The sequence below is a fragment of the Callionymus lyra genome, chromosome 11, assembly GCF_982586985.1.
Source record: "Callionymus lyra chromosome 11, fCalLyr1.hap1.1, whole genome shotgun sequence".
NCBI lineage: Eukaryota > Metazoa > Chordata > Actinopteri > Syngnathiformes > Callionymidae > Callionymus > Callionymus lyra.
Window position 1 is genome coordinate 1,677,501 of NC_141828.1, and position 10,357 is coordinate 1,687,857.

The 10,357-nt window shown below is 40.1% G+C and overlaps 1 protein-coding gene across 1 annotated transcript in view; it reads left to right on the forward strand.

The window, feature by feature from the left end:
- Positions 1–10,339, forward strand: part of peli1b (pellino E3 ubiquitin protein ligase 1b) — a 41,898-nt gene extending 31,559 nt beyond the window's left edge. Inside the window, exons 4-7 of the mRNA XM_087802066.1 lie at positions 456–557; positions 1,422–1,619; positions 2,732–2,920; positions 8,415–10,339. Coding sequence (XP_087658192.1) covers positions 456–557; positions 1,422–1,619; positions 2,732–2,920; positions 8,415–8,984 — 1,059 coding nt within the window. The 3' untranslated portion in view covers positions 8,985–10,339. The remainder of the gene's footprint in view (positions 1–455; positions 558–1,421; positions 1,620–2,731; positions 2,921–8,414) is intronic.
- The last annotated feature ends 18 nt before the right edge of the window (positions 10,340–10,357 follow it).

Sequence of the window (10,357 nt, forward strand, 5' to 3'; positions counted from 1 at the left end):
GATGGATCCGGAACATGTGTCGCTTCTCAACATCTGGAGCTTCATCTGTGCGAACGGTTACGTAACGTCAGCTCCTGTTGAAACAAATCTCTGACATCAGGCGAACACTCCCGTCAGGCCCGTCAGGCCCGTCCGGCCCGTCCGGCCCGTCCAGAACCTCTCAGAACCTCTCAGAACCTCTCAGAACCTCTCGGCTCCACAAAAGGCTTTTGTTCTGTTGGGCTTGTGCAACATTAAGATGATGAGTCACAACTCATTAGTTCACAGTTTCCAGAGATGTTTGAGCAGGAGCTTCCATGTTGTCTCACAAGAACCCGTTTGTGTTGAGGTGCTGGTCCCGCAGATGTCGGGTCAGACTGACCCTTCACCCGCCGCACCTCGTTTCCCGCCCGTGGTTTCTGTGGAGTCTATGTTTGAGGTGCAAACCTTCATCATCATCTTCTCTCTGTCTCCAGGCCATAAGCAACAAAGACCAGCACAGCATCTCCTACACGTTGTCTCGGGTCCAGACGGTGGTGGTGGAGTACATGCACGACTCCAGCACCGACATGTTCCAGGTTCGTCGTCACGTCACGTCCTGAAGGTTCTGCAGCAAACGTGTTGATCTGAGAGACTCTTCAGTTGATCTTCATCAGTTTGTTTGTGCAAAACTTCTTGTACTTCGTTTTTTCTGGAGATTAAATCTTGTTGACCATAACCACACCCACTCTGCTGGGATGGGTGGAGGTTTGTCCAGGCGTGTCATCCACCCTGGAAGTCTCCAGCTCCAGGGGACTCGTTGTATAAATAAAGCGGAGCATGAATACGAGGAGTGAAGCCATTATTACTTCATAATGGACTCTCGTAACCTCTCGTTCGCCAAGATTTCAGAGCAACTTTATAAAGTAATAAGTGTAAAACATGGTCGCGATCTATCCATCCATCCATCCATCCATCCATCCATCCATCCATCCATCCATCCATCCATCCATCCATCCATCCATCCATCCATCCATCCATCTCTCCCTCCCTCCCTCCCTCCCTCCCTCCCTCCCTCCCTCCCTCCCTCCCTCCCTCCCTCCATCTCTCCATCCATCCATCCATCTCTCCCTCCCTCCCTCCCTCCCTCCCTCCCTCCCTCCCTCCCTCCCTCCCTCCCTCCCTCCCTCCATCCATACATCCATCCATCCATCCATCCATCCATCCATCCAACATTTATAATTATTTTGTTTATTACATTCATTTATTATGTTTGTGTTGATTCTGAACTTGAGTTTTCAAGATATTTGATAAAATTGACTAAAAAGTGATTTATTTGCACATTTATTCAATTTGTCGACATTAAAATTCTCGTTAAAGGATAAAACGAAACGTGACGATGAGTGACATCCATGACACTAGTTTGTTCTTCTTCTAACTCAGTCCACCATCTTCTCCCTCAGATCGGGAGGTCGACAGAAAGTCCGATCGACTTCGTGGTGACGGACACGGTGGCAGGAAGTCAGAGCAACACCGACACCCAGTCCGTCCAGAGCACCATCTCCCGCTTCGCCTGCCGCATCATATGCCAGCGCACGCCGCCTTACACCACCCGCATCTACGCCGCCGGGTTCGACCCGTCCAAGAACATCTTCCTCGGGGTGAGCGTTCAGGAAGCTAACCTGTGGAAGCTAACCTGTGGAAGCTAACATGTAGTAGCTAACATGTGGAAGCTAACATGTAGAAGCTAACATGTGGAAGTTAACATGTGGAAGCTAACATCTGGAAGCTAACTGATGTGGAAGCTAACTATTGTGAAAGCTAACTGTTGTAAAAGCTAACTGTTGTAAAAGCTAACTATAGTGGAAGCTAACTGTTGTGAAAGCTAACTGTTGTGGAAGCTAACTGTTGTGGAAGCGAACATCTGAAAGCTAGCTGTTGCGGAAGCTAACATGTCGAAGTTAACATGTGGAAGCTAACTGTTGTGAAAGCTAACTGTTGTGAAAGCTTACCCTAGTGGAAGCTAACTGTTGTGGAAGCTAACATCTGGAAGCTAACTGTTGTGGAAGCTAACATCTGGAAGCTAACTGTTGTGGAAACTAACTTGTGGAAGCTAACATGTGGAATATAACTGTTGTGGAAGCTAATATCTGGAAGCTAACTGTTGTGGAAACTAACTTGTGGAAGCTAACATGTGGAATATAACTGTTGTGGAAACTAACTTGTGGAAGTTAACTGTTGTGGAAGCTAACATGTGGAAGTTAACTGTTGTGGAAGCTAACTGTTGTGGAAGCTAACATGTAGAAGCTAACATGTGGAAGCTAACTGTTGTGGAAGCTAACATGTAGAAGCTAACATGTGGAAGGTAACTGTTGTGGAAACTAACATGTGGACGCTAACTGTTGTGGAAGCTAAGATGTAGACGCTAACATGTGGAAGCCAACTGTTGTGGAAGCTAACTGATGTAGAAGCTAAGATATGGAAGCTAACATATGGAAGCTAACACGTGGAAGCTAACATATGGAAGCTAACTGTTGTGGAAGCTAACATGTAGCATATGTGGCTGTTTTGTCAGAGCAGGAAGAAAATAATTCAACATTTTTAAATGACTTGACATCAACTTCATTAAAAATGTTAAAACTTTTGTTATTTTATTGATATTGATTTTTGAATTCAATAATTTCTTGTGTTTATTTATTTAATAATATTGAACAAATGTAAATAAAACTCAACAACACAGATCAGATGAATTTACACTTTGTTTGTTCTTCAGGAAAAAGCCGCGAAATGGAAAACGTCGGACGGACAAATGGACGGTTTGACGACCAACGGGGTTCTGGTGATGCACCCTCGTAACGGCTTCACACAAGACTCCAAGCCCGGCGTCTGGAGGGAGATCTCGTTGTGCGGCAACGTGTTCACGCTCAGAGAGACGCGCTCGGCGCAGCAGCGAGGGAAGATGGTAGGAACCACTTCCTGTCTCCCATCACAGGCTTTCAATTGACTTCCTGTCTCCCAGCCAATCACAGGCTTCCAATTAACTTCCTGTCTCCCAGCCAATCACAGGCTTCCAATTAACTTCCTGTCTCCCAGCCAATCACAGGCTTCCAATTAACTTCCTGTCTCCCAGCCAATCACAGGCTTCCAATTAACTTCCTGTCTCCCAGCCAATCACAGGCTTCCAATTAACTTCCTGTCTCCCAGCCAATAACAGGCTTTCAATTAACTTTATTAGTTTTGACGACGAGGACGTTCACTTATGAGAACAAATTTAAGATCATTAGCTTCAGTTCGTCTCTGAAGAGAGTGATTGACAGCTTTCAATCATTATTATTATTTCAATCATGTCAGATTTGTTTTCTTCTAAATACTTCAATGTTTTATTTCAACTTCATGATTCTTGAGCTGAAACATACGTGAGATCGTAATGTTTTATAAACATTCAAATCTATCAAAAAAATCTCCTCCCACAGTACATAGACATACATATTTAAATAATGATATTATTTGTGTTAATGTCCAGAAAAAGATTGATTATTTAAAAACTGACATTGAACTATTTCTTCATTTGTTTTCTGATGATTTTGATACAAAAATGTAAATACAAGTTTTTAATTAATCATTTTAAAACATATTATTTCAATTAAATGCAAAGAGAATAAGTGAAGAGGAGTTTAAACACAATAATCCCTGAAGTTTGTTATTATTTCCATCAATAATCCGTTTTTTTAGTCCAACTTTCCTGTTTCTCTCGGAACTAAACCTGTTGTTGTGAACAGTAACACCGCCCTCTAGTGTTGTAGAGCAGAACTGCTTCAACAACACTTGTTGAACTAAACGAAGTAAAAAAGGTTTGTAAAAATATTTTTAGATAAAGTTTAGAGAATTGTTTTTTATGTGATATGAAGAATTCAATGAAAATATGTTTAGCAATGTTTAGAAACAATAATTAGATTTATAAGATTTTTTTTAAAGTTAAAATCCCATGATTCATATAAATTCTTCTAAATATCTTTAACTTTTTAGCTTTTTATTCTGTAATTTTTTTGTAAAAAAAACAAATATTTAGTGCAGCCTGTTGGGCAGCATTATGTCAATCAAACTGACATGTCCATCAAAAGTAAAAGACTTGATTATTTCATAATAACTTTATTTACTTTAATAAAGTTTTTTAAGAAAATTAAAATCTACGTCAAAAAGTTTTTCTTTCTCGATCTTTTAATTAAACTTTATTAGATTTTAGGACAGTTTTGACTTCAGGTGTAAAGTTAACAGAATGTATTTGTTTCTTATTTGACATATTTTATAAAAACATTTGGTTTGACTTGAAAGAACAAACTTTCTGATCAGATTTAGTTCAGATTATTTCTTCCAAACTTGCAAAACGTGCTGCCAGCAGGTGGCGCTAGTGTTCCTACAGCTGCTTGAAATCATCGTTAAATAGTAGTAGAAGAAGAAGCTGTCGCGTCATTTCCTGTTAGTGTGTAGCAGCAGAGTTTGATTTGAGACCTACTATCTGTGGAGAATTAGTTACTAGTTAGTACGTACACTATCCTGATGATACTAACTTCTAGTATACTAAGAGAAGTATGTTTGAGACATACTATCTGTGGAGAATTAGTTACTAGTTAGTACGTACACTATCCTGATGATACTAACTTCTAGTATACTAAGAGATATATGTTTGAGACATACTATCTGTGGAGAATTAGTTACTAGTTAGTACGTACACTATCCTGATGATACTAACTTCTAGTGTACTAAGAGAAGTATGTTTGAAACATACTATCTGTGGAGGATTAGTTACTAGTTAGTACGTACACTATCCTGATGATACTAACTTCTAGTATACTAAGAGAAGTTTGTTTGAGACATACTATCTGTGGAGGATTAGTTACTAGTTAGTACGTACACTATCCTGATGATACTAACTTCTAGTATACTAAGAGAAGTTTGTTTGAGACATACTATCTGTGGAGGATTAGTTACTAGTTAGTACGTACACTATCCTGATGATACTAACTTCTAGTGTACTAAGAGAAGTATGTTTGAAACATACTATCTGTGGAGGATTAGTTACTAGTTAGTACGTACACTATCCTGATGATACTAACTTCTAGTATACTAAGAGAAGTTTGTTTGAGACATACTATCTGTGGAGGATTAGTTACTAGTTAGTACGTACACTATCCTGATGCATACTAACTTCTAGTATACTAAGAGAAGTATGTTTGAGACATACTATCTGTGGAGGATTAGTTACTAGTTAGTACGTACACTATCCTGATGCATACTAACTTCTAGTATACTAAGAGAAGTATGTTTGAGACATACTATCTGTGGAGGATTAGTTACTAGTTAGTACGTACACTATCCTGATGCATACTAACTTCTAGTATACTAAGAGAAGTATGTTTGAGACATACTATCTGTGGAGGATTAGTTACTAGTTAGTACGTACACTATCCTGATGCATACTAACTTCTAGTATACTAAGAGAAGTATGTTTGAGACATACTATCTGTGGAGGATTAGTTACTAGTTAGTACGTACACTATCCTGATGCATACTAACTTCTAGTATACTAAGAGAAGTATGTTTGAGACATACTATCTGTGGAGGATTAGTTACTAGTTAGTACGTACACTATCCTGATGATACTAACTTCTAGTATACTAAGAGAAGTATGTTTGAGACATACTATCTGTGGAGGATTAGTTACTAGTTAGTACGTACACTATCCTGATGCATACTAACTTCTAGTATACTAAGAGAAGTATGTTTGAGACATACTATCTGTGGAGGATTAGTTACTAGTTAGTACGTACACTATCCTGATGATACTAACTTCTAGTATACTAAGAGAAGTATGTTTGAGACATACTATCTGTGGAGGATTAGTTACTAGTTAGTACGTACACTATCCTGATGATACTAACTTCTAGTATACTAAGAGAAGTATGTTTGAGACATAATATCTGTGGAGGATTAGTTACTAGTTAGTACGTACACTATCCTGATGATACTAACTTCTAGTATACTAAGAGAAGTATGTTTGAGACATACTATCTGTGGAGGATTAGTTACTAGTTAGTACGTACACTATCCTGATGATACTAACTTCTAGTATACTAAGAGAAGTATGTTTGAGACATACTATCTGTGGAGGATTAGTTACTAGTTAGTACGTACACTATCCTGATGATACTAACTTCTAGTATACTAAGAGAAGTATGTTTGAGACATACTATCTGTGGAGGATTAGTTACTAGTTAGTACGTACACTATCCTGATGATACTAACTTCTAGTATACTAAGAGAAGTATGTTTGAGACATAATATCTGTGGAGGATTAGTTACTAGTTAGTACGTACACTATCCTGATGATACTAACTTCTAGTATACTAAGAGAAGTTTGTTTGAGACATACTATCTGTGGAGGATTAGTTACTAGTTAGTACGTACACTATCCTGATGATACTAACTTCTAGTATACTAAGAGAAGTTTGTTTGAGACATACTATCTGTGGAGGATTAGTTACTAGTTAGTACGTACACTATCCTGATGATACTTACTTCTAGTATACTAAGAGAAGTTTGTTTGAGACATACTATCTGTGGAGGATTAGTTACTAGTTAGTACGTACACTATCCTGATGCATACTAACTTCTAGTATACTAAGAGAAGTATGTGATTTGAGACATACTATCTGTGGAGGATTAGTTACTAGTTAGTACGTACACTATCCTGATGCATACTAACTTCTAGTATACTAAGAGAAGTATGTGATTTGAGACATACTATCTGTGGAGGATTAGTTACTAGTTAGTACGTACACTATCCTGATGCACACTAACTTCTAGTATACTAAGAGAAGTTTGTTTGAGACATACTATCTGTGGAGGATTAGTTACTAGTTAGTACGTACACTATCCTGATGCATACTAACTTCTAGTATACTAAGAGAAGTATGTGATTTGAGACATACTATCTGTGGAGGATTAGTTACTAGTTAGTACGTACACTATCCTGATGCATACTAACTTCTAGTATACTAAGAGAAGTATGTGATTTGAGACATACTATCTGTGGAGGATTAGTTACTAGTTAGTACGTACACTATCCTGATGCACACTAACTTCTAGTATACTAAGAGAAGTATGTTTGAGACATACTATCTGTGGAGGATTAGTTACTAGTTAGTACGTACACTATCCTGATGATACTAACTTCTAGTATACTAAGAGAAGTATGTTTGAGACATACTATCTGTGGAGGATTAGTTACTAGTTAGTACGTACACTATCCTGATGATACTAACTTCTAGTGTACTAAGAGAAGTATGTTTGAGACATACTATCTGTGGAGGATTAGTTACTAGTTAGTACGTACACTATCCTGATGCATACTAACTTCTAGTATACTAAGAGAAGTATGTTTGAGACATACTATCTGTGGAGGATTAGTTACTAGTTAGTACGTACACTATCCTGATGATACTAACTTCTAGTATACTAAGAGAAGTATGTTTGAGACATACTATCTGTGGAGGATTAGTTACTAGTTAGTACGTACACTATCCTGATGATACTAACTTCTAGTATACTAAGAGAAGTATGTTTGAGACATACTATCTGTGGAGGATTAGTTACTAGTTAGTACGTACACTATCCTGATGATACTAACTTCTAGTATACTAAGAGAAGTATGTTTGAGACATACTATCTGTGGAGGATTAGTTACTAGTTAGTACGTACACTATCCTGATGATACTAACTTCTAGTATACTAAGAGAAGTATGTTTGAGACATACTATCTGTGGAGGATTAGTTACTAGTTAGTACGTACACTATCCTGATGCACACTAACTTCTAGTATACTAAGAGAAGTATGTTTGAGACATACTATCTGTGGAGGATTAGTTACTAGTTAGTACGTACACTATCCTGATGATACTAACTTCTAGTATACTAAGAGAAGTATGTTTGAGACATACTATCTGTGGAGGATTAGTTACTAGTTAGTACGTACACTATCCTGATGCACACTAACTTCTAGTATACTAAGAGAAGTATGTTTGAGACATACTATCTGTGGAGGATTAGTTACTAGTTAGTACGTACACTATCCTGATGATACTAACTTCTAGTATACTAAGAGAAGTATGTTTGAGACATACTATCTGTGGAGAATTAGTTACTAGTTAGTACGTACACTATCCTGATGCATACTAACTTCTAGTATACTAAGAGAAGTATGTTTGAGACATACTATCTGTGGAGGATTAGTTACTAGTTAGTACGTACACTATCCTGATGATACTAACTTCTAGTATACTAAGAGAAGTATGTTTGAGACACAGCTCTGATCATGTAGGAAACAGGAAGTCAAAGTGGAGCTGCTTGGCAGAGGTCTGCACTGAAAGATGTTGACGGAACTGTTGTTTGTGTCTCAGGTTCTGTCGGAGTCTCAGGAGCTGGTGGACGGGTCGCTCATCGACCTGTGCGGCGCCGCGCTGCTGTGGCGGACGGCCGACGGCCTCTCGCGCACTCCCACCGTCAAACACCTGGAGGCGCTGCGGCAGGAGATCAACGCGGCGCGACCCCAGTGCCCGGTGGGGTTCAACACGCTGGCCTTCCCGTCCATGAGGCGCAAGGACACGCCGGACGAGAAGCAGCCGTGGGTCTACGTGCGCTGCGGCCACGTGCACGGCTACCACGACTGGGGGAACCAGCGCGAGGGCCGCGAGGGCCGCCTGCGCGAGTGCCCCATGTGCCGCGCCAGGGGCCCCTACGTGCCGCTGTGGCTGGGCTGCGAGGCCGGCTTCTACCTGGACGCGGCGCCGCCGACCCACGCCTTCGACCCGTGTGGACACGTGTGCTCCGAGAAGACGGCGGCGTTCTGGAGTCAGATTCCGCTGCCGCACGGAACCCACACCTTCCACGCCGCCTGCCCCTTCTGCGCCGCGCAGCTCAGCGCCGAGCACGGCTGCGTCAGACTCATCTTTCAGGGCCCGCTGGACTAGAACCAGAACCAGAACCACCTTCTCCGGAACACTTTCGTCTCTGGTTTTCAAGTGACCTTTGTACTTGTTTTTCACCAGATTTCTATATTTTCAAAGAGACACACGAACCAAGAGACTGCTGGGTCATGTGTTTTTGTGCGGTATTTACCCATCATGCAACTGTTGCAATATGCATCGTGTTCATCCGTTCGTGCTAATTTAAGAAAGAAAACTTTATTTAAAAACTTTCGTTTGTTTTGAATGTCGCTCGTTGTCGTGTTCGTCGCGTTCGTCTCGTCTTGTGTCGTTCGTTTCCGTCGTCGGAGCAATAGACGCGTCGACCTTTGACCCTTTATGACCCTTTATGACCCTTTAAGACCCTAAAGACCCTAAAGACCCTAAAGACCCTCACTCTGGAACCAAACTTCAGGTCACGAGTCTGACGGAAGGAAAATCGAACTTTGGATTTTTTTACTTTTGAAAATATATCGAGTTTTTCATTTTAAAATTAAACCTGTTATTATAGTGTTTTATATTGAATCTAAAAAACATTATTTAAAAAAATGTTGAATTTATTAAATGTATTTTAATCAAACTAAATTAAATTAAAAGTATTTAATAATAAATATAAATAATTTAATAAATTATTAAAAGTAAGTGAATTAATTAAGACAATATTTGATTGAATAAATATAATTTACCAAAACAAATTTAACCTTTAAATATAGAAATAAAATGAACAAATTCAACTATAATTCAAATAATTTAATGTTTTAAAGACAAACGTCAGGAACTGTTGAAAAACTCTATAAAGACATTTAAACCGTTTCCGTGCCGACGTTGTGTCGACTCGTCCGCGAGAGTATCCTCTCGAGCTCAGTCTCTGGTTCTGTAAAGATGTAGCAACCGGGTCGACGCCATCAGAACCACGTGAAGTCGACGGAACCGACTCTCGGGTCGTTACCTCAGAGAAGTTCTGGTTCCGGCTTCGCTTCCTCGGATCCCTTTAAGAACCGACGACATTCAAGACCAGAGCTGCCTCTCCGCTGCAGTGCATCATGGGAAAAACCGTCACTGGTCGTGACGACCGTGTAGCGACGGAGACCAAAACATTACGACCGCTCGACGTCAGCCCGGTGGTCATAATGTTGTGGCGGAGTCACGTGTTTGTGAGAAGCACAATCAGCAAACACACAAACTGTAGAGTCGTCCACACGTGTGTGTCGTTGTGCGTCTGCGACACACAAACGCCGCCTCAGGGAGAAACACACTCGCCATCGAAGATCAACAACTCAAGGGCTTCGTGTCGCTCGTCTTCCTCCTTCTTCTGCTCGAATGTCACTTGTTTTGTAACTTAACAATAAAGTGTAAAAAGGGACACGTGTGTGTGTGTG